This window comes from Triplophysa dalaica, chromosome 18, assembly GCF_015846415.1.
Source record: "Triplophysa dalaica isolate WHDGS20190420 chromosome 18, ASM1584641v1, whole genome shotgun sequence".
Taxonomy (NCBI): Eukaryota; Metazoa; Chordata; class Actinopteri; order Cypriniformes; family Nemacheilidae; genus Triplophysa; species Triplophysa dalaica.
The window spans coordinates 18,258,650-18,284,759 of record NC_079559.1 but is presented as its reverse complement, the minus strand read 5'-3'; the positions used below and the strand labels follow the sequence as shown (position 1 = coordinate 18,284,759).

The window sequence follows — 26,110 nt, the reverse complement described above, 5'->3', positions numbered from 1 at the left end:
CGAGGCAGCCGCTATCTCTAGCAGTGGGGAGGGAGATAATTTCATGGTAATTTGGACGAGTCCTGAAGGGTTTTTCTCATTTTCTGCACAAGCTCACAGGAGTAGGTGATGCAGCAGCTCGGGCTCAACGTTGATTCAGTCATGTTCCACTTATTTAGTCATTCACTTAACTCACTCACTTGCAAACGTCCTAAGTAGTTTATCATGCCAGGAGCGACAACTGTTAGCAACGACTCGCACGCGTGTCATGAAAGCTGCTGCGTATGTCGTGCTCTAGAATGTGGTTTAATTTTAACCACACCAATGTCAACAAATTTAATATTACACTAAAATAAGACATGTAATTCCGCAGGTTTTCTCTGATCAGTTAACCATATTACCGTACAAAGTTCAGATCTTGAAATGTGCAGGCTTTTACAGAAGGGAAGAGAAACCAAATCTACCCAAATCTTTTTTAACGAAACATGCTGTGTTTTCATTAAGGTAGATTTTGTCAATTGGCAGAAGCAGTTTACATCAGGTATGAAGATGCTAATATCGAGAAGTTAAGGACCTCAATTCTTGAAAATTTGCCAAATGATTTGTATTTCTGCCATTTTTTTATCAACAGCACCCAGAAAACACTTTTATATTTCAAATAAAAGGCATATGGGTTTTAAGGCACAGTGGGAAAAAAGTCTAGCACTTAATCACTCAAGCCATACCGCTTACAGTTATATTGTATTTTTTGCTAATGTTGGGAATATGATGAGTTGATGAGTGCCAAAGTTTTGAAAACTCACAGTCTTGATTTTTTGCCCCTATTTTTTTTTTACTTTCTATGTTGTATGGCAGGGATAGTCACTTCGGTCCTGGAGGTGCTAAACATGTCTTTCGCCAAAACCTCCTGAATCTCTAAAAAAATCGCCCACCAAAAAAACAACCTTGACCACACCATAAACAAAAACGCGACAGAATTATTACAGCTTTGCTGAGCCTCCGGTCTGTATACAAACTGGATGGCAGGATCAGACAAGACTCATTAGGATTTGTTGATCATGGAACTAGTGTATGCCATCTCTGGACCCATCCTCCTTTACTGCATTTACTTTCAAACAACAAACTCCTCTTTCTGACCATAACCAAACAAATATTAAAACACAGACTAATGACACGCTTACACAAAATCCACTGAAAACCTGTCAAATGAATCACATCCAGCTGACATAGAGATGGGCTTCACACAGCACCGACAAATTTATTCAAGCACCTAATTCTAAAGAACTGAAAAATCGAATCACTATATTTATTAAAAGGGATAGTTCACAAAAAAAATCTGTAATCATTTAATCAAATCAAATCCCTTTATTGTCACTCAACCATATACACAGGTGCAACAGTAGGTGAAAAACTTGGGTGCAGTTCCGACCAACATGGCAGTATGACAGACATTTTGTGTACAGATTTACACAGTAAACATGTCTGTACAAGTTTTACACCAGAATACAACAAATGGCACGTAAAATACATTATAATAATACACAGCATCAAATGTACACAATGTGCGTAGTGTACACAGGATAATTCATTCATTCATTTTCTTCCGCTTATCCGGGGCCGGGTCGCGGGGGCAGCAGTCTAAGCAGGGATGCCCAGACTTCCGTCTCCCTAGACACTTCCTCCAGCTCTTCCGGGGGGACACCGAGGCGTTCCCAGGCCAGCCGAAAGACATAGTCCCTCCAGCGTGTCCTAGGTCTTCCCCGGGGTCTCCTCCCGTTGGCACATGCCCGGAACACCTTCCCGGGAAGGCGTCCAGGGGGCATCCGGAAAAGATGCCCGAGCCACCTCAGCTGGCCCCTCTCGATGTGGAGGAGCAGCGGATCTACTCTGAGCTCCTCCCAAGTGACCGAGCTTCTCACCCTATCTCTAAGGGATCGCCCAGCAACCCTGCGGAGAAAGCTAATTTCGGCCGCCTATATCCGGGATCTTGTCCTTTCGGTCATGACCCACAGCTCATGACCATAGGTGAGAGTAGGAACGTAGATTGATCGGTAAATCGAGAGCTTCGCCTTGCAGCTCACCTCCTTCTTCACCACGACAGACCGGTACAGCGACCGCAGTACTGCAGAAGCTGCACCGATCCGTCTATCAATCTCCATTTCCATCCTTCCCTCACTCGTGAACAAGACCCCCAGATACTTGAACTCCTACACTTGAGGCAGGAACTCTCCACCTACCTGAAGTGGGCAAGCCAACCTTTTCCGACTGAGAACCATGGCCTCAGATTTGGAGGTGCTGATTCTCATCCCAGCCGCTTCACACTCGGCTGCAAACCATCCCAGTGCATGCTGAAGGTCCTGGTCTAATGGGGCCAGCATGACGACATCATCCGCAAAGAGCAGATATGAAATCATGTGGTCCCCAAACCCGACGCCCTCCGGCCCCTTGCTGCGCCTAGAAATTCTGTCCATAAAAACTATGAACAGAACCGGCAACAAAGGGCAGCCCTGCCGGAGTCCAACATGTACCGGAAACAAGTCCGACTAACTGCCGGCAATGCGAACCAAGCTCCTGCTCCGGTCGTACAGGGACCGGATAGCCCTTAGCAAAGGGTCCCGAATCCCATACTCCCGGAGCACGCTCCACACTGTCGAATGGCTTCTCCAAATCCACAAAACACATGTGGATTGGATGGGCGAACTCCTATGAACCCTCCAGCACCCTGGAGAGGGTATAGAGCTGGTCCAGCGTTCCACGCCCGGGACAGAATCCACACTGTTCCTCCTGAATCTGAGGTTCTACCATCGGCCGGATTCTCCTCTCCAGTACCCTGACATAGACTTTCCCGGGGAGGCTGAGAAGTGTGATCCCCGATAGTTGGAGCACACCCTCCGGTCCCCCTTCTTAAAAAGAGGGACCACCACCCCGGTCTGCCAGTCCAAGGGCACTGCCCCCGACCGCCACGCGGTGCTGCAGAGGCCTGTCAGCGAAGACAGTCCCACAACATCCAGAGACTTGAGGTACTCAGGGCGAATCTCATCCACCCCTGGTGCCCTGCCACCGAGGAGTTTCTTGACTACCTCTGTGAATTCAGCCTGGGTGATTGACGAGTCCGCCTCCGAGCCCTCAGCCTCTGCTTCCTCAATGGAAGACGTGACGGCAGGATTGAGGAGATCCTCAAAGTATTCCTTCCACCGCCCAATGACATCCCCGGTCGAGGTCAACAGCTGCCCCCCTCCACTGAAAACAGCTTTGGTAGGGCACTGCTTCCCCCTCCTGAGGCGCCGGACGGTTTGCCAGAATCTCTTCGAGGCCGACCGATAGTCCTTCTCCATGGCCTCCCCAAACACCCGGGCTGCAATCCGCTTGGCCTGTCGGTATCAGTCAGCTGCCTCGGGAGTCCCACACGCCAGCCAGGCCCGATAGGACTCCTTCTTCAGCTTGACGGCATCCCTTACTTCCGGTGTCCACCACCGGGTTCGGGGATTGCCGCCTCGACAGGCACCGGAGACCTTGCGGCCACAGCTCCGAGTGGCCGCGTTGACAATGGAGGTGGAGAACATTGTCCACTTGGACTCAATATCTCCAGACTCCCTCGGGATCTGGTCGAAGCTCTGCCGGAGGTGGTCAGGGGGGCCGTTCCTCCCAATCACGCCCCTCGAGGTGTCACTGTCGTTGCCCATGTGGGCGTTGAAGTCCCCCAGCAGAACGACGGAGTCCCCAGTCAGCAGTCTCCCAGAGTCTCCAAGAAGGCCGGGTACTCTACACTGCCGTTTGGCCCATAGGCGCACACGACAGTGAGAGACCTATCCCCGACCCGAAGGCGCAGGGAAGCGACCCTCTCGTTCACCAGGGTAAACTCCAACACATGGCAGCTGAGCTGGGGGGCTATAAGCAAACCCACACCAGCCCGCCGCCTTTCACCATGGGCAACTCCAGAGTGGTGAAGCGTCCATCCTCCCTTGAGGGGTGTGGTTTCAGAGCCCAAGAGGTGCGTAGAGGTGATCCCGACTATCTCTAGATGGAATCTCTGAACCTCACCCACAATCTCAGGCTCCTTCCCCGTCAGAGAGGTGACGTTCCATGTCCCTTGAGCTAGATTCCGTGTCCAGGGATCGGGTTGTCGAGGCCCCCTGCAGGTGGTGGGTCCACGGGAGGGTGGCCCCACAGGTCCTAGGCGAAATAAATGAAATAAATCAATATAAAGATATCCGAATATAAAGAAATAATGAAAAAGCAACAACTTCTGGCTTCGCCCCTTCGGGCTGAGCCCGGCCAGACCCCATGGGGGGAGGCCCGACCACCAGGCGCTCACATACGAGCCCCAACCCCAGGCCTGTAGTCATAAGGTACTTTTGAACCGCTCTTAGTCTGACCCGTCGCCTAGGACCTGTTTGCCTTGGGAGACCCTGCCAGGGGCATATAGCCCCAGACAACATAGCTCCTAGCGTCTTTCGGGTACTCAAACCCTTCCACCACGGTAAGGTGGCAGTTCAAGGAAGGGAGTGTACACAGGATAATGACACATAATTTACAAATAACTAAATAAATAGCAGCGAATGTACACACAATGTGCGTAGTGTACAGTGATTGATATGTATTGTTTTATTACAGTAAGACAATGTATAAAGTTGTGCGTGCTAGTGGGGGATAAAGTGCAGTGCTAATTAGTAGATTCACCATTTATTCACCTTCGAGTTGTTCCAAATATGTATGATTTTTTTTATTCTGATGAACACAGAGAAATTTATTTGGAAGAATGCTTCAGTTCTTGGACCCCATTGACTACCACAGCAGGAAAAATTATGTTTACATTTTTGTTCTGTTGAACCCAAAATAAGATATTTTGAAAAATAAAGGACAGAAAACTGTTCTGTGGCACTTTTGACTTAATTCTAATTTTTCCTACTTTCGTAGTCAATAGGGTCCAAGAGCTATTTGGTTACAAGCATTCATCCTAATGTCTTTCTCTGTGTTCAACCAAACAAAATTTATACAGGTTTGGAACAACAAGAGTAATTTAACATTTTGGGTGAACTTTCCTTTAAATAAAACATTTGGAACAACTAAGATAACATCAAGTTAGCTACAAATGAAATAAATCAATATAAAGATATCCGAATATAAAGAAATAATGAAAAAGCAACAACTTCTGACCAACAGCTTAGCCAAAAATTGGATCTGGGATATGTGGATTAATCTGAGCATATCAAAACCATAAGATTTACCAGACATTTGGACAAACCAATTTCAAAACCTATATAAAGAATTCCACCAAAAAACGTGATACAAATTTTTATAAAATCAAACAAAATCATCAATTGTAAGAAAATGTAATTCGAAGTAAAGAATTGACCAAAAAGCTCAAAAACCTAAAATGTAAAAAATCTGGTGGGCAGGACAACATTTTAGATGTAATGCAGCAGACGGCTGTGCACAAATTATTTAACCTCGTACTTCATTCAGACCACTTTCCGGAATAATACACCCCATTGCGCAGTAGGGAAGAGGGTTCTGGGGTCCACACAGTGATCAGAGCTCCTTGATGGACAAACATCCCACAGAAACCCTAATCAGAATTTTGCTAAATATTGATATTAATATAGAAGGATACAATCTGAATTTCTTAAAAGTAACCTGTGTGTGTATTTTCTGAAGATGATACAATTCTGATTTGAGATTAACGACAAACATTTTGTGTTGTATTTAACTTCTTATTTCCTTATCTTTATTCGTTATTATTGTTCTTTACTATTTCCTATATTCAGTATAGATTTCATTAATTTATTTCTCCCCATATGCATTGTCTTCACAAGTAGTTTCTTCTTTATGTCACAAGACAAGGTTGCTAAGCAGTCAAGCAACTTTTGCTGGTATAATAACACTTGACGAATGTGTTTCTAGTCAGACGAACTTACAATAAGGAATAAAACTCTAGACAAAGTTCTTTGCAATGTCAGAATGTGCAATCTTTAAAGCAGCTATGTTTTTCTCTTCCTGAATAAACTTTGCTCATTTCATTATATCATCACTTTGTCTCCTGCCTGCTGTTCTCCCCCTTCATCTCCGATAGTAGACATCCAAGTCTGAAGTATAGTTAGATCCAGGGGCTAAATTTCCACTTGGGACAAGAGGGACATGAATAAGTGCTTGTTCTTTTAACAGTAGCTAGTGTTTATTACAATAAATGTTTCATAGAAATTTGCTTTTGCGTAGTCGTTGTTCCGGTAGGCTATGTTAAGTTGTTTTCTTATAATGGATGATCGGACTCATCTTTTTAATAACAGCTAGTGTTTATGACAGGACTTGACAGAAATGTGGGCTTCCATGGTTATTGTTTAGGTACGTTAAACCTCGGTAAGCGTTTTAGAAAGTCATCTGGCTCGTCTCCTCCCTACCACATATTCAGGTTAGTCCCACAAGCCATTAATCAATAATCGTATTTTGCCCCTTCGTAAACAAGAAAAAAAAATTTGTTGTTGTAGCCTTCTGTGAATTTGGTTCGAGACATAACGTTAGGTTACACATTAGCACCATTCACAGTTTTCGAACGGCATCAGTATTATCTTTAGACCTCCTGTGATTAAAAAATTACCTCCCCACATCAATATTTCATGTGATGCATTCGCACGGGATGATTTTACTCAAATTTACTGACTTATTTCCCGGATGTGATGGCAAGGCTTTGTGTATAGTTTGTTAAGCCTATACTTGTAATGCGTTTAATGATATATGACCGTACCTGTCAGCATTTAAGACCAGTGATCCCAAACCGGACAAAAGATCACCGCGATCGCGGGTCTCAAATAAACAAATAAACAAACGGAAGACTCCCGGTAACTTATGGATATCACCCAGCACCCAAAATAATACCACAACACTTCAAAACAGCCTACATTATTTGGAAACGTGGTATAAAACCTTGACAAATTATATATAAGACCACCAAATCACAGAGATGGTGATTCACGCGGGCTTAAGATCTCAGACAACCTCTGCAATTAATACAGAGGACTAGAGGTCCCCAGATTATACTATTCTCCCGAGAAGTGATCAGGGCACATCAAGCGATCTCTAACAAAGTAATAGTGCCGCACAGTACAAAACATTTTCTCACAAAAGATTGCTGCGCCATTCCTACACTGCAAAAACTGATGTGTTAAAAATTACAAATGTTGTGAAAAATTTTAACACATGTAGGGAGTGTGTTCAGGGACAACATATGTTGTATCAAATTTAACACAATATGTGTGTTTTTAAACAATGTGTTTCTTGACGTTCAGTAGCCCAGTGGTTCCCAACTCCAGTCAGTGGCGGCTCCAGACACTTTTGATTGGGGGGGCAATGGGGGGTCCTGGTCATTTCAAGGGGGGTCTCATGAAAACCAAAAACAAAACAGTGGACACGGCTAATAACTGCATATTACTGCTAGTAAACAAATAAAACCAGATCCATGCACACTGTGAAAACAATGACGACAGGCAAAACAAAAAGCCGCATCTTTTGACAGAATATTCAAGACACTGGTACTGTTTGAACCACGAGTAACTAAAACCCCTGGATGCTGCCCCTGAGATCCGAAAGAACGACAGGGTTATGATTTTAATTTAGGCTGTCTTGGTTTCTCGTCTGGGCCATGGCTTAAATCCCCTGTTAAATCCTTTCCATTTCAAATAACGTATGTGCAACATTAAGTGCAAAATGAAAATAAAAATTCAATTATATCAATTACATTTGTAATCATAAAACCCGTGTAGGAACTCCCAAATGTAATTCATATAATTGAATTTTTATTTTCATTTTGCACTTAGTGTTGCACATACGTTATTTGAATTGTATATTTAGATACACAATTGCATTGTCAATTTACATACTGCATTGCCATTTTGCATATTACATTGCAAATTGAATTTTGCAACACATAAGCTTCCATATGCGAGTTGCTGCGGTCCCACCTCCTCATCCTTTAATTCAGTTGTTCTCAACTCTGGCCCGCGAGATCCATTTTCCTGAAGAGTTTAGCCCAAACTCTGATAAAACACCTGTTGAGGCTAATCAGTGACTTCAGGAACAGACCCGTTCAACTTAATGTAGGGCTGCACAGATTGTTTGGCATATCACATTAAAGTACCGCGAGAGCGATTCAAATCCGTACAGAACAATATGCACTTGAATTGCTCTCACGGTACTTAAATCTCACACTCTGATAGATTTGCGCAGCGACGCATTAAGTTGAACGCCTCTATTCCTAAAGACGCTGATTATCTTGTTCAGGTGTTTTATATCAGAGTTCGGGCTAAACTCGGCAGGAAAATGGATCTCGCGGTCCAGAGTTGAGAACCACTATCTAATTCCTCGGTGTCCTCTATTTCTAATTCTAGGATCAAGCAGGGCTCGCCCTCCACTGCAACGGGTATATTTTCAGTCCTATTTCCGTCTGCTGTCAATTTGTTTTTAGGAATGACGAAGCGATCCATTTTTAGCTTAAAGATATAAAGTGCGTTGCAGCACTTGCGGGCTCGCGGCAGCGCCTTGAACGCAATGACGCAAGGCGCAGCGGCAGCAGCGTTCATGGGGCGTCGCTGTGATTCTTATGTTTATATTTTTTTATATGTCGAATAAATAATTAATTATTATTGTTCTGCGTAGTTTGAAGAGGACCATTGTTAAATCTTTATCCCGGATATATATATTTTAATATATATTAAATATTTTTTAATCACGGAGGCGGTGGGGGGTCAAATGGGGGGTCAAGGCGTTTTTTGGGCGGGTTTTGAGACCCCCCAAGACCCCCCCCTGGCGCCGCCGGTGATTAATGAGTTAATGATATAGTGAAGTGATGATCGATCCTTAATAATGAACACCTGCTGTTAACAAACACAATCACTAAAGAAAACATGAGCAATAATAAGTCACCATAACAGTCATTCCTTTAGTTGGGCTTTACCCTTGATTTATTATGGGAAGTTTTCTGAAGCACAAATATAGCTACCAAGAAAAGAAAAAGTCATCTTAATCCTTGTTGTTGGGCAAATTCGCACAATTTGCTGGTGTGTAATTTATTAGACGTATGTGTCCCCAGATTACATCTCTGTTTTGAGAGTTTAGATGGAAGCAGCATGAATCTAAAAGTTCAAAACATTTTTTCATTTTAAACTTCCAGACATAAAGAATCAGTTTATGAATCTCAACAATGATCAAAGTTGAGTTGCATCTTTTCTTCATGCAGCAATGCATGCTGGGAGTCATGGAGTAGTTCTGTTCTATGCTCTTACCCACAATGCATTGCAGCATGAAGCTTTCTTTTGTTGAGTGTCACCACTGTTGAGTTTCATGAGCGGATTCTTGATGTGTGAATTGTTCAGGTAAATTGTAAAAAAAAAAAAAAAATTGTAAAAAAATATTTTCCTTCACCAAATTTTTCACCTCACTGAGTCATACAATAACATAACACATCTACATTTTACTATCAAGTCCTCCATTGCAAAAGGGAAACAATCCATTTTACCTTTTGTCAAGGTGTTTTGAATGTGCTTCAGAAACACACAAGCTATCAACAAATTTACCAGAATGAATCAAGGGTGAGAGCCCCACTAAAGCCTGGCTCAGATTAGAGGATTCTCGGCCAGATTTTACCCCGATTTCCCCTCCCGAGAATCTTTGAAAAAATCGGGCCCAGAACCTCGATCGGGCCCGAGATTCGACCAGGATTATCACGTAGTGTGTGGCGTTCACAGATCGAATCTCACACCTCCCGATCTGCTCCGATAGAAATCTTAGCCGCCCCGATCATATCAAACATGTGATGACGTTGGTACTTTCGCTACAGCCAATGAGAGACAGATCTGAAAGTTGATGGAGATGACTGACAGACCTTTAAAAATGTCGACCGCAAAAGCTCCTGCAAGGGTACGTTGTACAGCGGAGATGGAGGAACAACTTGTAGCAACAACATGATCGTCTTTATAATGTATCCTCAAAAACATACCACAACCGCATAGATAAGAAAGAGAGCTGCAGGGAGAAGTCGCGTCGGTTTTAAATGTACCGCGTAAATTAACCGCTAACGCGCAGATTGTATTCGTTTAACAGATTGTTATTTGGCTATAGGCACACATACATGCGTTTATGTGTTTGTTTTTATGCTGTATCTTATAATCACATTGGCATTCATCTTTATTCTCCGCAGCGAGAATTGTTTTCTTCCGTTATTTATTAACATTAAACTTAAGCGGCTCGTCCAAAGCACAGTCATAACTTCAGCCCTTGTAAAAAATCATATAGCACCATCTGCTCAAAATACGTTCCCACGGCTTTGGACTGCCAGACAGAGAATCATTCAGAGCGACAAAGACTCAGCGTTCCAGAATTGAATGTTACACACCTTGCTACAGTTTTGCTACAATAACGTATAAATCCCTTGATACTAATTGCTACAGAAACATCTGCTTTTCACCGCGGATACGCCGTAGTTCAGTTATAACTGTACAGTGACACACTCTAGACCTGCTGCATACCCATTGCATTTCCTTCATCTATCGTGGAAATAAAAAAAATTCAGAATAGGACAGATAGATCACGTGAAATGAACGGCGATGTGTACTTCTGTTTCCCGGTGAGATGACGTAGGAGGCGTCCTCTGGTATGATTATCTTAATATAATCCTGTATTTGGGTGTCTTAAAATGTCTTTTGATGTGCAATTATGAAATTAAAAATTTCCACATGAGCTGGAACGTCTTTAAAAATAAACTTTAAAAAAAATAAACTTTAAAAAATTTAGCTATCTTTAATGGCGTGTTTGTTTATTGTTTGCTCTATCTGTTTCCGCGCCACTTTTTTCTGTATCTCAGTAACAAGGGCGTTTTCAGTTCTAGCACTTAAAATTGTGATTTTAATTCATGCCTCCTTTAACAAACAGCTATAATGTGCATGCAATGGGCTAGGTTTTTACTTGTTGACCGTCAGTAATGGCTGAGAGCTCCATCTTTTGTGTTGCTTATAACTAAATATGAACTTGTTTTTTGAAACTGAAACTGTTTTTTTGCCATGTTTCTGTTTTAAGAACGCAGATCGTCTTTTCTGTTGTTTTGACTCGTTTTTTTCTCTAGTTCATTTTCTGCAAAAAAAATACAACAATTTTATAGGAAATTCACAGAAATAAACAAAAATGATAATTTTACCAAAACACATTCTTATCAGAAGAAAAACTTTTAAAAATGCTCTCTTAATTTTTTAGGGGGATATAGATTGTGTTTGTTAAATGCCCACCCTGGATATCTGCTAGCTGCACCTGGCAGGAACCGGGCCTTAACATAACGTTGAATTTTACTGCGCTTATCTGTCCGCTGGCGCCTTTTTTAAATCCCCAAAACAAAACAAAAGGACGAAAAACAACAAAACGGCTCTTGGTTTTGATTGAAGAGGCTGTTAAAGTTTAATAAGCAAACATGGAGTATCACAGACGATCTGCAGAGTATTTTAGGGTCTTTAACGAAATGAGGTTAGAAGGAGAGCACACTGATTTTAAAATTAGAGTTAATCACACGGAACTGAAAGTGCACAAAATCGTCATTTATCAAGTCATCCCATTTTTTAGGTAAGGACATGCAGTTAAAAACTTGTTCATTTTTTTCTAGGCTACTTGTTTGGTTGTATTTTCACAATTTTGCATGGTTGCTAAGCAGCTTTTGGCCTAGGCTACATGATATTCTTTGGTGTAGTCTGCATTGACTAAATTGTTGAAAGTTTTTATGGGGTTGTTATATTCCTAGTAGGCTTAGTGTAATGAGTGCTGTGTGTGTTAAATTGTTTATTGAATGCGTATTAATGACACTGTAAAATACGGTTAGACGTCCACGTTTTTAGGGGACCGTCCCAGTTTTTGGTGTTCTGTCCCCAGAAATGTCCCGTTTTACAGCACGCCCAAAATCGACAAAAAATACGATGAAAGGCCCGATCCTGCGGAACAGAGCTACCATGTAGTGATTATTTACACCAGAAGAGGGGAATGTAAGTTACTTGGTCACGCGCCGCTGCTTTAGCGATGAAGAATGTCTCGACATGATTGTGAAAGTCCGTTTGCAAAAGCATATACATAAAAAGCTCTTTTAAAAAGTTTCAATTACTGGTTGTTATGATTTTGTATACAGTTTGTGAAAATAAAACATTAAATACAATTAGAACATGTTAAAATGGTAACTATATAATTATTTGTCACAGGCTATATTTTTGTTATATTTTTGAGTTGTTATCGGATTTTATCTTAATGCATGCAATACCGTTTTTTCCCATGAAGTTTTGGTAAACTTTATTAAAAGCAGTTACGGTGGTCAGTTTGATCTGCAAACAATATTATAGGCTTTTATTCTAATTAATTGCAATAGTACAAAAACTTCTAATCATTATCAGTCTGGCAATAAAAAGACATTCAAAAACGCTTTGTCTCCTTTTTGAATTAATTAAAAATAAATTATAATCCAATTTTATTTTGACCATTTAACTAGGAAAAAAACCTGGTCACCTGGTTACCCTTACTGTAAAAATAATTATACTCACTTTTTAAATAGACAGATGACAGAATCTATGACAAATCAGATTTGTTGGAATCTAAAAAAAACTCATACATAAGTACTTGATGAAAAGAAAAGGTATCAAAAACACTTTATGGTATAATTCAAGACATTTAGTCAGTTAGCGTGATATGATATTTATCAATAACAAGGTTTCTTTTCTCCTCATAGGATGCTTCTCTCTGACAAATGGGATAGTGATATATATGATGTCAAGGATGTGTCTCCCGACATCATGTCTCACATCGTTGAATGCGCTTACACAGGATCCGTTTGCATTACCAAAGAAAACGTGGCAGAGCTTCTGGTTGCGGCTGATCGTTTTTTAATGTCATATTTGGTAAACGGCTGTTGTCATTTCTTGGAGTCACAATTAGCCCCTGAAAGCTCCATTGACATCTTTACGTTGACGCAGAATTTCCAGTCCTGTTCAAAGCTCCATACTAAAGCTAAGTTTTACATCTTAAAGCACTTTGAAGATGTTCTGCGTTTATCTAAAAAGTTCTTGGAACTATCGCCTGCACATCTTGTGGAGTTTTTAGGTCGTGATGAGCTGAGCGTTAAACACGAGGAAATGGTTTTTGAAGCCATCCTCTGCTGGATTTATCATGCACCGGAAGAGAGGAAAATGTACATGGCCACACTTCTGCCAAAGGTTAGACTTTACATGTTCACACATTTACCAGTGTTACAAGCATCCTTAGTGCTGTTAGTCATTCGACTCTTGTGCTCCAGGTTCGATTGGGATTGATGGCAGCAGACTACTTCACTGAGAAGATAAAGCTCAATCCACTGGTGATGGAAAACGAGTCCTGCACATCTTTTGTCTCCAATGCAACAGAGGCATTGTTTGACTGCAGCATTCGTGAACCTTCCACCCTAATCCTCAGGAAACAACTGACACGCCCACGTTTCCCCCCAGCAATCCTATTGGCCATAGGAGGCTGGAGTGGCAGCAGTCCAACCAGTGAGATGGGGTGTTTTGATATACAAGTAAACCGCTGGGAGGATGTTAATCAAGTGAATGGGAGACCCATAGCCTATCATGGTTCGGTGGTCCTAGACGGCTCCATCTATTGCATCGGTGGCTTTGACAGTATCAGTTATTTTAACACTGTTTGGAAATTTAATCCCCTCACTCAAATTTGGCATGAGGTGAGATTCGCCTCGTTCCATACATAAAACGTATTCAAAAAACAACATACACAAACAAAATGTGTTGACTTGTAGGTGGCCAACATGTTTGAGCAAAGATGCTACGTTAGTGTTGCTGTTCTGGACGGCCTTATTTACGCAATTGGTGGACATAATGGACAGACACGGCTAAACACTGCAGAGCGCTTTGACCCACCTAGAAACCAGTGGACACGCATAGCATCCATGGCTGAACTCAGGAGTGACGCTAGCGCCACCACACTGCACGGCAAGGTAACTACATTCACAATGACACACTTTGTCTGAGATGTGGCTGGTTTTTGCCCCTCTCCTTAAAAAAACTACATGGTCAGAGGCGTCATAAGTGTCTTTTAATTAACATTTGGAATGGATTTCTATTGTTTTAATCATACAAAACAAACAGGGAACGTCAAACACTTGAAGTGTGTATTTTGGGGATATGCTGGACAATAGTTTGTTTATCATGTTTGTGTGGCAGGTGTATATCTGTGGTGGTTTCTCTGGACAGCTATGTCTCTTGACAGCGGAGAGCTACAGTCCACAGACAAATCAATGGAGTCTCATTGCGCCCATGATGAACGCCCGCAGTGGTCTCGGTATCATTGCCTATGGAGATCTAGTATATGCTGTGAGTATCACACATAGTGACATATAGAAACACTCACATTTAGTACTATTTATAGATTATAAACTGAAAGATATGATGGCTACATTACAGTAATCAACATGAATATCTGCAGGTGGGTGGATTTGATGGCAACAACCGTTTGCGGACTGTAGAGGCTTATAACCCTCGAACCAACCACTGGCGTGATGTGGACCCTATGATCCATCAGCGCAGTAACTTTGGCATTGAGGTGAGACGTTTGACTGGATCTCTGCTGTGTTTCTACACATGAACTCAGATTTTCTCATGACTTGAGCTGGAATGTTACCTGAATCTCCAGGTGCTGGATGATCAGATGTTTGTTGTCGGGGGCTTTGATGGATCAAGCACCTGCAGGAACGTGGAGTGTTACGACAAGGAGACAAGTAGATGGTAACATGCACAAACACCAGATGTTGACACTCATTCAAATTAGACTGAATGGCATGAAGTCTCAAGTAAACAAACACCTATTAAAAAAGTTAATATTGTAATTTTTATATTGATTGTTCATGTCAGGAAAATATGGATACACCTAGATGACAGAAATGTATGTTTTTTATGTGTGCGCACAGGAATGAGATGAGGAACATGCTCACAAGGCGCAGTGCTCTGAGCCTTTGTGTATTATCTGGATTACCTGAAGTCACACAGTACGCAGCCGATCGGGACTAAAGAAAAAATATTTGGTAGTGAATGATCGCAGAGGGGTCATCGGACAGAGCCTGGATATGTAAATACATGATAAATAAATATAATGTTAAATGCATTTAAAAATGAAGATAGTTTTTAAATGTTTAATATACAGATAGGGATGCTGTGATGGGAGGATCAGCAAATTGTTGTAGGTTTAGACTCTGCTGTTGAAGTGCATTAACTGTGAAACATTTCAAACACATGCTCAACCAGTCAAAGCAATGTACAAGATGAAATGTACATAAATACGAGCAAGAAATAGAGTAAATTTACCTATTAAAGGGACAGTTCACCTTCAAAATGAAAATTCTCTCATTATTTACACGTCTCTTGTTATTTCAAACCTGTATGACTTTCTTCTGCAGAACACAATAGAAAATATTTTGAAAATTGTTGGTAATAGAAAACAGTCGGTCCCCATTGACTTGCATTGGTTTTGTGTCCATACAATAGAAGTCAATGGGAATCAACGGTTTTTGGTTGGTATTATTTTTCCAAATTTTTCTTTTTTTTTGCAGAAGAAAGAAAATCACACAGGTTTAGTTGGTGAGTAAATGATGACAGAATTTTTCATTTTGAAGGTAAACTATTCCTTAACCTCACCTTTAAACACACTACCATCTTTAAGCTCACATTATAAAAAGTTTGAAAATCTTGTCTTATCCAATTGATGTATTTGTAACTACATACCTTCTGTCATTTAAAATCAGTCAGACCATTACACATTTAGATATGGGTACATGTGTTCACACTGTCTGGAGCCTATTCTGAAAGGTGTCTGAAAACGAAAAGAGTAGCTCATTAAAGGGATAGTTCACCCAAAAGGTAAAATAAAGTTATGAATTACTCACTCTCTACATGCTCCAAGCTTGTATAAATGAATTTGTTTGGTTAAATACAGAGAAAGATACTTGGACGAATGCTTGAAACCAAACCGTTCATGGACCCCAAAGTGGTAAAAATGTCAATGGTGTCAAAAGTGCTCCAAAACTGTTTGCTGTTGTACATTCTTCAAAATATCACAATATATAAGTATATTTAAGTATATTTGTCCTACTATGGTAGTCAGTGGGACTGTTTGGTTACAAGCATTCTTCCAAAATATCTCGTATTCATAAGAAGAAGAAAAAATCAGATTTGGAACAACTTGAAGGTGAGTAAATGATGACAGAATTTGTATATTTTGTGTAAACTATCCCTTTAATTGTGCAATTTGTACATGTTTTGACTTCTGTTTAGGGTAAGTATCACTGCGTATTGCAAAATTAAAAGATTCATGTTTAAACTTTTGCATTCTATATCCTGGAACGTGGATGTGAGAAATAATTACAAATAAATCTAAAGATTGTTTTAGATGGTAGAGAACATTGTTGGCTCACTAGCAGGATTGCGTGCTACACCTACAGTATATATTACTTCAGACGTGTTACTGCTCGTATTTAAAAATACATAATATGATACATTTAAATTTGTTGATGTCTGTGGTTTAATACTGCTGTCATTTTTGAGTATGTTGAGAAAGGTTCATAATCTCCATGGAGCATGAGTTGATTCAGAGGTGGAGAAATGTCTGAAATCAAAGATTCATACAAAATAAATCTGTCACAATTTCTGAGCTAGAAAGGATGTAGATCCTAAAATTCCATAAGAGAAAAAGGAAACCAATATTAACATACATACCGTAGGAGGTTCTTGTAAACTCGTTGGTAAATATGGGGGCTACCAGCACCAAGGTCATGTGAGCACATGCATAGGTGTGTCATAAAATTATAAAGAATTAGAAGAATATGATGAAATAAGTTTCTTTGAGTTTTAAACTTTGCAAATCACAGTTTACCATGGTTTGTGATATCTCATTAAAATAAAAAACACGGGGAATTTACAACTTTTTAAAACATCTGATAAACTTAAGTCTCCATTTCCATTCGATTTAATCTTATTGGTTTTAAGATAAACAATCAAGACGTTGTGATGTCATTGTTTTTCCTCAGCGTTTAATAAACTCATCATGAAGGCTGCATCATGGGACACGGGTACCATGGGGTAAAAGTACTTCATAGATACTGACTCATAATTGGCCTACCCACACAGTCACCAAGAAGTCACAAATCTCAGTTTCAACAGCATTATTAACACCCGGTTTGCATACAAAGTGAATCTGAAGTCAGCTCAGCAGCAATGAGATTCAGCTGCAGGGGAGACAGACACAAGCCATAATGAGAGATAATGTTTTCTTATCTGTTAAATCGCTGGCATCTCCCTGAAACTGGAGAGAGGATTTCTAAAGCGTCCTCCTTATCTTCTCAATTGCCTTTTTCAACATTATACTTTCCGTAACACTGTCAAGCATCTCTTCCTGCCTTAAAGTGATAGGTCACCCAAAAATGAAAATTCTGTCATCATTTACTCGCCCTCTTGTCATTTCTCACCTTTATGACTTTCTTTCTTCCGCAGAACACAAAAGATAAAGACAACCGAAAAGACCCCATTCCCTCTATTGTATAGAGCCAATGCAAGTGAATGGGGTCCAGTTAACAACACTCTTCAAAATTTCTTATTTTGTGTTCTGCAGAAGAAAGAAAGTCACACAGGTTTGAAATGACAGAATTTTTATTTTGTTGTGAACTATCACTTTAAACTCATGACAATGCAGCACTTAATCTATGCTTGTGGCACTTACAGCACTACATTAGAGCACTACAACACCAGCAAATGAAATGACATCGAGCGTAGAATATACACTCTGGGGCACATAAACAATAGAAATGTCTTAATTTATCAAGCATGAGTCAGGGAGTGTTGCTTTTTATACTCCAAATGCACCAAAAAAGGAAACGCTTCAAAACCTCCAGACATTTAAAAAAAAACGATCTGTCAAAATATTTAGCTTATACATTGAAAAGCAGTTTAAACCCAGAAAATCATTCTTACTAAGGAATGACATTTTTTATTGGCATTCAGGGGAGAGTATTATATTTGCCAGTCTGTCGCTTCACTATGGTGAACTTGTGTGGTATGTTTGCTTTGTTTGAAGTTAAGTCAAACCCAGCATGTGGTTATGCTAGAATACTTGTCAGTGGTTACGAACTATTTGGAAATGTCAGGACCCTGTCATTCTACATGATGCACAAAACTTGAAATTTGTTCTTTTAATAACAACAAAACGGGTGCAGACGTTTAAGACAGTTACTACTCAATTTTGAAAAAGTACATTTTGCATGCACAAAAATGGAATGCAGATGTTCACAATTTAATAACATTTCCTGTGCTACGTACTGCCTTTCCCACCAGCAGGGGGCAGTGTTTTATGGGTTTTGTGAGGGGGCTCTACAAAGACATGCAGTTCAGAATGTTCTCAAAGTGTGAGTAGCAGAGATGTAACACCAAACATTAGTCTCCAAAATAGAGAATTTAATTTGCTTAAGGTTTTTTGTGTCTGAATACAACGTACAGTATGTCATTATCTCCCATATGAATTTTTCAATTTAATTTTGTAAGTAATGTTTGCAAGATATGATAGAAGAAATTAAAGTCATAAATCAATCAAGCCAAAAATCCAAAATCTGACACTTACATGAGTTAACATTGATCAATGCTAATGTAAGCAACTGGCAGGACTGCAACACTCACCTTATGCATATTTTGTAACTTCAATGGTCTGTGTTGATTGACACCTTTTGACAGGATTTATGTTAATATTTTCTAAGCAGTATTATTGTTCCTGTCTCAACCCCAGTATTTGATTATTATAACAAGACTTGCAGGGACATCTAGTGGCTAATGGTGAGCACTGTGGTGCATTGTTATTGGCTGATTGTATGTGATTCCTTATATCCAAGGAATACTTCTTCGACACATCGGTGTACATTTGACATTTTTTAGGTTATTCAGCTTCGTTTAATTTACTTTTTGTAGTTTATGATGTTCTCTGCTTCTGCTATCCCTGCTGAAAAAAACTATACAAGCCATTACAGATATTCAAATGGTTTTATTGGTTTTAATGGAAACTAAAATGGGCTTTATATCTGTTTGATTGTAATTGTTGCAATGCTTATCTATCTGAAGGACCAAAATGTTATATTGGGAGTTGGAGAAAAAGTGGAATATATATTAAAATATATATATATATATATATATATATATATATATATATATATATATATATATATATATATTACGTAGAACGTAGGCTACTAATGTCTATGCAATACCAAAATTCCCTCTATTAATGATGGTATAGCATTCAATACAAACCCAGAAGTATAAGCTCCAGTGCCATTATTTGCCATAAATGCTGTGAGGACATACATGAGACTCAAACCATGCAGTATGAGAAGTGTGCTGAATTTTTCGCAGATGAATTTAATATCTTTCCCCAATTGTACAATTACACCATCAAAATGTCTACAATCTATATACATTTATGGAGCTTTAGCCATGAAGATCAAAATACCACAAACTTTTAAACTTTAAAATGGTTTGATTGTTTGTTTGTTTAACACACGAAGAAAATAACTTTTGTGTGAGGTAATCTTTTGTCTCTAGCCACTGTAAAGTATAAATTGAACTCTTTTTAACATCACTCCAGATTAACAACAAAAAGTAATCTAAAACCTTAAATCTGGGTTTGTTAATTTTTACAACCACAAATCATCAAGACCTATCAATGGTGACACCATGATGCACCATCAACCCCAAATGAATATTGAAATACTGTAGTATTCATATTTACCTCAGCCCATAGGCTTTAGACAGCATGCAAACAGTTGTCATGGTCAACTGGTCACATAGCAACACAGCTACATTAAAACAGTATCTGCAGTGTTGAAAAAAACACAGCTTCATTGCTGATTTTAACTCTGTTCAATTATGACTGTCTCTTCATAGGCTACTTCTTTGAGAGCTGTCCATCAAAATACACCTCTAAGGTAGTCCACCACTATAAAGTTGCAGGTTTCAGAATAGCACACCGACTGAACACTTCCCATATTCTCGAGTAACGTTTTGATGAAGTTCTCCGGTGACCGACTGTTTAAAAAACGAAGGCTCGGAGGCGAGTGTCTCCTTTCAGTAGCCATCAGCGCTCTTTTTTACAGAATGATTAATTACGGCGATTACTTAACTAGCGTCTTATGTTACACTGCCGTCATTGGCAGCGAGATGGAGCCCATCAGCTTTGCTCAGAGGCCAAAAAGAATTCGTTTGGTTTTACGCATGTTGGGGCCTCAAAATTGCAGAAGACATGAACACTCCGCCTTCTGTGGACAAAGGTAAGGATGCGCAATTATAGTAATTACCTCATCTGTGACGGACAGGATCAAAGCTCTAGTCCTACTGCTTACACCAAGCTGTGATATTCAAAACTTTACCCATCCTATATCATAGAGGGGTGTTGCGGGTATGAGATGACGTTAAAAAATAAAGATTATATACGTGCACTACCAAAACAAAAAGTTAACATTTGTTTGTATCTGTTTTATTTGTTAACAAATCTAAACGTGTCTGCTTTATGCAGACTGCGTATGGATTTTATTACAAAACTATGATTAATATATAGCGACATTATGGTGCGGATAATCAAGGACAGCAACAACTTCACATGAAACAGAAATGTAATATGCAAGGTGGAATTCAAAACGAATAAATACAGGATCTTTGCATAATTACGGTATGGTTTTGAATACTTTAATGCATATTTTTAAATGTGGAAATATTATTATAAAGACAATTTTTGTCCAAAAGGTACATGTGACACACAAGGGCCTCCTTTAATTTGGAACGTATAGCCTTATGTGTATAATGAAACGGCGTAAACCAGCCCAATGCAGCTATAGTGTCTATCTATATGTCTTTTGCTTGCCTTTGGCCTATCCTTTTTAATAGAGAATTTATAACTCCATGGCAGAAAACGAAGTTGTTTTTTGCAACGTTATACGTCCCACAAAAAAGATCTCAAGCTTGCAGCTATCACCCAAATAAAATAAAAATAAAATAAACTTAATAATTTAACATTTGTTGTCAAAAATAAGGTTTTAATTGATCAGCATTTCGTTTGAGAAGCATATTGAATTAAACGTTGTCAGTTCATCCATTATTAAGCATCAATGTGTTTATCATATAAGCGTGATGAGAATACGACACATTAAGTTGACTTAAGTCATACTGAGGATGTTTATTTGCGAAAAGTGTATTTCTGTAAAGGCAGATACATTTTAGTTATCTCAAATTTTGAATCATAAGTGTCAACACTCATTTGTCTCGAATAATGCTAGAAAACTCACACATGATTTGTCGCATCAGAGGGACATCCCAACAGAAGCATACATTTACCGTGACAGTGTGACCTGACACTTTAGCTCGTCCTCTTCCAAAAAAAACCATTAAAATCTTTTAAAAACAATCTTTAAATCATAAAATTCAATGACAGAACGCACCATTGATCAGTCTCAGCTTCCCCTCAGTCAAACCAAAGTCGTATTTCACGCAATTTTATGTAAACGTGACGGGACTGACCAAAAATGGGGACAGTTGTAAAATATAATTAATTTGTATAATTTATTTATACTTTTCAGTTTTTAATCAATTGAATTGGATGATCACTATAAAACTTGCTATTGATTGAGTATTATTTTCTCTAAATAGCACTTTTTTAGCATAACAAAACTATGAAAGCTATAGGCCCAATTTGGCTGAGGACAAGGACAGGATTTGGGATGTTAAAAGTATTTTAAATAAGAAAAAATATTTGAGAACCTAATGATTGACATTTTACATTTACAGAACAACTCACCGAAATCAAACATCCGTCAGTTTTAGACATTTTGGGATTGAAATGCCTTTTGGATTAAATATTCACTGTAGCAGTTCAAGTACATTCTGTGACTCAAGAAACTTGCATTAATTTTGCTTTATAAGGGGTATTTACTGTCGTTTTTACGAATATGTTGTTAGAATTCTAATTGATTAATGCGAGCTTCTGAACATTTAAACCGCTTAACAACTTACCCCGACGTGAAAAAGATTCAGAAAAAATATCCTCTCTCATTCTTTTCAGGTGTAGGCTACCCATTTTGTTGATCATTTTCCTATTTGTGGTTATGTGTTTAATTCTTTACACTAACTATTACAAAATGCAACTATAGTTTAAAAAAGTATATTCCCCTGTTGTGTGTCTTTTTGTTTCTGTTTATGAATACATAAAAAGCTGTGTCTTATTATTGGGCCAAAATATACTTCAATGCTACGCATGGACTTTTCATAAACAGACATGCATGAATGATAATAGTTTTTTTATTTTTGTCTATACCGCATACTTGTACCGAAGACGTATAGCAAGTATCACGCCGATGTTAATTTTATCTTTAGTCATGTCCAGGAAATAAAATGAAATAGCATTTCTATTTGGAATTTTTCTTTACTTAAAATACTTGAAAACTGTTCGAGAAGTCTATGGAACGTTATGTTAATGAACCACACAAATGTCAATTTACAGCAATCTACAATATAAACAGCCTACCTCCGACAATATTGTGTTGCGTGTCATTAACACAGGTAATGGACAGACAGCTGAAGGTGGTCGCGAGACTCTTCCTGTGCGTCTGAACCTCAGTCAAGCATTTCAGCCTGGCGCCAGATACTACATCAGGTGTAGGGTTACTGTTTGTTGTGGCCTGTGTACACTAATAGGCCTGTTGGATGTCACTGTCGGCGTCACCTTTTCGGACATCCACTTTGCTTCACCGATACACAAACCATTTTACCCCCTTGGTTTCATGAGGGTAAACTAGGAAGCACTATATGCTGCCTAAACTGCAGCAATTAGCAACACGCAAGAAAAGTATTTCTGGTTCGTGAAAAAAAAGACTATAACAAGACTAACAATATTACAACTTAATGTTAGTTTGTTTCCTAACCCAAAATCTCAAAAGTCATGTTAACACATATTTCCATTACTTTACCTTAAAATAATTTTACCCATTTGAACTTCATTTCATAAATTATACGAACTGTAACCGGATTTTCTAAGTTTAATATAATTTTTAAAAAAACTTGCAAAATGTAGGCAGCTTTTGACCTAACGTTTTTATATTGAGTATTTAGTGTATTTACCTCGGCAAAAAAACTTGGTTCACAACTAGGACAATGAGTATGATAAATAGAAAATTAATAAGCTTAATAATTACTCTAATTCTGGTTAAATAATTATTATTGCTTAAAATAAAATATAAATGCATTTAAAGCTGGGCAAAACAGTGAAACGAATCTTACTAAAAAAAAAATAACTATAAATACATAATTTAAAAAGTAGGAGTATTTGGAAACTTTCCCATTCTTTATGACCCAGTGACCAATATACTGTTTTGTTTTTATTAAGAACAAATCATTTTTGTTCTTTATCATTGTCAAAAAACATATAATGCCAACTGAAGTGTGACTTGTTTTTTTATTTTATTACGTTTTTTTACGTCACTAAAAACATTAGAAAACATTATTGACATATTGACATACTTATGACGTATGGATAATTTGTTAATGTAAATACAAAATTACTTACTACAAAATACATGCAAAGAAATAAAGCTAATCAACTAGGCATACTATAAACAATTTAGCTGAACAAATTAGCTGAAGTTGAAATACCCACATTGTAAATGTTTCTAAAAATGATTATTTGATATACATGCACACTGTCGATTCGTGCTGTACCGTTTTAATAATAAATGACAAATAAATGTCTTTCTGGTTAGTAATCTAATTGGTTATTTAAAAAAGTTCAAATACTGGGAAAAGATTCCACAATAACTTTAAAAGAGCATTTTAAGTGGCATTTAATTCGAAGCTCTTGTTAGGAGAATGTAAAACTACCTGAAGCTGCTCTAAAATGACTGTCGTGAGATGGGATAAGTGATGATGGGACGCACCAGTGGGAGGGGTCATTATAAGATAAGAACATGCTTCTCTTCGCACCTTCAACAAGCCTCTAATAGAAGCGGAAAAAGAAAGATAAAGGTCGTCACTTCGCGCTGCTGCTGCGAGGAGATGATTCACCACACAAGCTGAATATTTTGTGATCGATTTGAAACATTAAAAACCTACTGTCGTGGGCCTTAACGGTGGACGTCAATAAAACATTGGCTAAGTCAACAGATGTTGCATTGAATTTAAGGTGAAACGAATACGACTTCTTTCACATAATCCACCCAGATCTCTCATCGCTTTCTTTAGAGCAGCGATATGCTTCCGAGTCCTGTGACTTCAACCCCGTTTTCGGTTAAGGACATTCTTAAATTGGAACAGCAACATGCTCTTAACCCGAACGGTTTCCTGGGTATTGAGCAGGACACTTTGCCTCTGCAGTCGCTCCAGCTTGAATGCATGCAGAGTACATTAAGCCAGAGCCTGGATCTACTCTACAGTCCCGAGAAACACAGTGTGATTGCTGGGGAACAGGTGAAATGTGCCTTGAGTTCAGATGACTTTGACATCGTCAGAGACTCCTGCAGTTCTCCAACAGAAGAGGAGATGGATCCCAGCGAGGACACAAGTGAGTGGAATGTTTAAATGACAAGCTGAATTATGTTTTCTCAATAAGATTAGGCTGTATTTTATTTTTAGAAAATGTGTTACTTGATTGTCTAAGATTTAGTTCCTTGCTGTTACGATATTTCCTTTAAATAACGACGTTTAGGTAGGCCCAAACTTATACTTATTATCGTCAAAATTTATCTTAAGTAAATATTACAAGAATGGGTCATGATCAGGATTATCTCCTTTTGGTGTCGACCACTATAATTGAAGGTGAAGAAATGTGGTTGTGCCTTAATTTTAGCGACCAGATAAACATTTGACCTTTTGAATTATTGTAAAAAGATAATGACATTGTGGACATCATTAAAACATATTGATCATTATGATTTTATATTTTTCAGGCATGTGTCAGTTTGACGACTCGGTTTGTAAAAAAGATGAAACAACCATTGAGAAACCGAAGCAGAGGTTGCGCAGGAAACCCCGAGTTCTCTTTTCTCAAACGCAAGTGTTTGAGCTGGAAAGACGCTTCAAGCAGCAGAGATACCTTTCAGCGCCCGAGCGAGATCACCTGGCTCATGTTTTGAAACTCACGTCCACACAGGTCAAAATATGGTTTCAGAACCGGAGGTACAAGTGTAAGAGACAGCGACAGGATAAAACTCTAGAGCTGGCCGCGCCACGAAGGGTGGCAGTGCCCGTGTTGGTGCGAGATGGAAAACCCTGTCATGGACCTTCTTACAATGTCACTGTAGGATCGTATCCTTACAATAACTATTACGGCAGTTATGGAAATAACCCATACCACTGTAACCTCACTTCTGTGCCTTCGTTTGTCAATACAAACCAATTACCCAACCACTTTGTGGATATGAATTTAACGTCGGGAAGTGTTGATGGGATTAGAGCTTGGTGAGACGTGTCACAATCCATATACAGTGAACTTTTTGGATAAAGACAATATAACCAAATGGCACTGCTGAAAAGACATTGAAAAAATATTTTGTCGTACTGTAGCAAATTGTTGGCTGATTTTATATATATTTGTGTTTTTATATCTGTGCTTTACAAAAACACTAAATAAAGACTACTTTATATTTAACATTTAGCCCAATGAAGCTTTTTTTTATGAAAATGTATTTGAAGATATTTCAGATAGAGCTTAATTTCCCTTATTATTTTCCTGTACTATGTGTTGACTATAATCCACAAATTATCTGAAAGAATGATTTAACATAAATATTAGGGGAATAATATAAAGTGTCTGTGAATTAGAACGTGACCAAGTTTGTTCTGGATGATAATGTTATAATTACATCTGAAAGTGTTATTTATCATTACAATTGAACATACATTAGGCCACAATTTACCTTTTATTTTATTTTAAATTAATCTTGAACAATTAATGTAATTTCCACCTTTCAATTTCGAACAGAGAGAAAATCGATTTCCTTCGGGAGTCGGGAAAAGTGTAAAAAAACGTAACACTCAATGTTGGATAATTGCTTCAGGTT

The 26,110-nt window shown here is 38.9% G+C and overlaps 2 protein-coding genes across 6 annotated transcripts; both read left to right on the top strand.

The window, feature by feature from the left end:
• Window positions 1-9,763: 9,763 nt before the first annotated feature.
• On the top strand, window positions 9,764-16,771 carry LOC130440361 (kelch-like protein 10). Of its 5 annotated transcripts, XM_056773448.1 has the most exons (9): window positions 11,456-11,577; window positions 11,881-11,990; window positions 12,722-13,205; window positions 13,286-13,705; window positions 13,781-13,978; window positions 14,205-14,354; window positions 14,467-14,583; window positions 14,674-14,765; window positions 14,948-16,771. In XM_056773448.1, coding segments are annotated over exons 2-9 (1,563 nt in total). In that variant the 5' UTR covers window positions 11,456-11,577; window positions 11,881-11,988; the 3' UTR covers window positions 15,048-16,771. The 5 variants fall into 5 exon arrangements, with proteins under 5 accessions (XP_056629428.1, XP_056629427.1, XP_056629424.1 ...); XM_056773450.1 differs by lacking the exons at window positions 11,456-11,577; window positions 11,881-11,990 and adding an exon at window positions 9,764-9,888; XM_056773449.1 differs by lacking the exons at window positions 11,456-11,577; window positions 11,881-11,990 and adding an exon at window positions 10,481-10,621.
• A 7,299-nt stretch (window positions 16,772-24,070) lies between these two features.
• On the top strand, window positions 24,071-25,622 carry nkx2.7 (NK2 transcription factor related 7). The gene is made up of 2 exons (XM_056729702.1): window positions 24,071-24,612; window positions 24,998-25,622. The coding sequence occupies exons 1-2, from the start codon at window positions 24,303-24,305 to the stop codon at window positions 25,510-25,512; spliced, it is 825 nt and encodes a 274-aa protein (XP_056585680.1). The 5' UTR covers window positions 24,071-24,302; the 3' UTR covers window positions 25,513-25,622.
• Window positions 25,623-26,110: the final 488 nt, after the last annotated feature.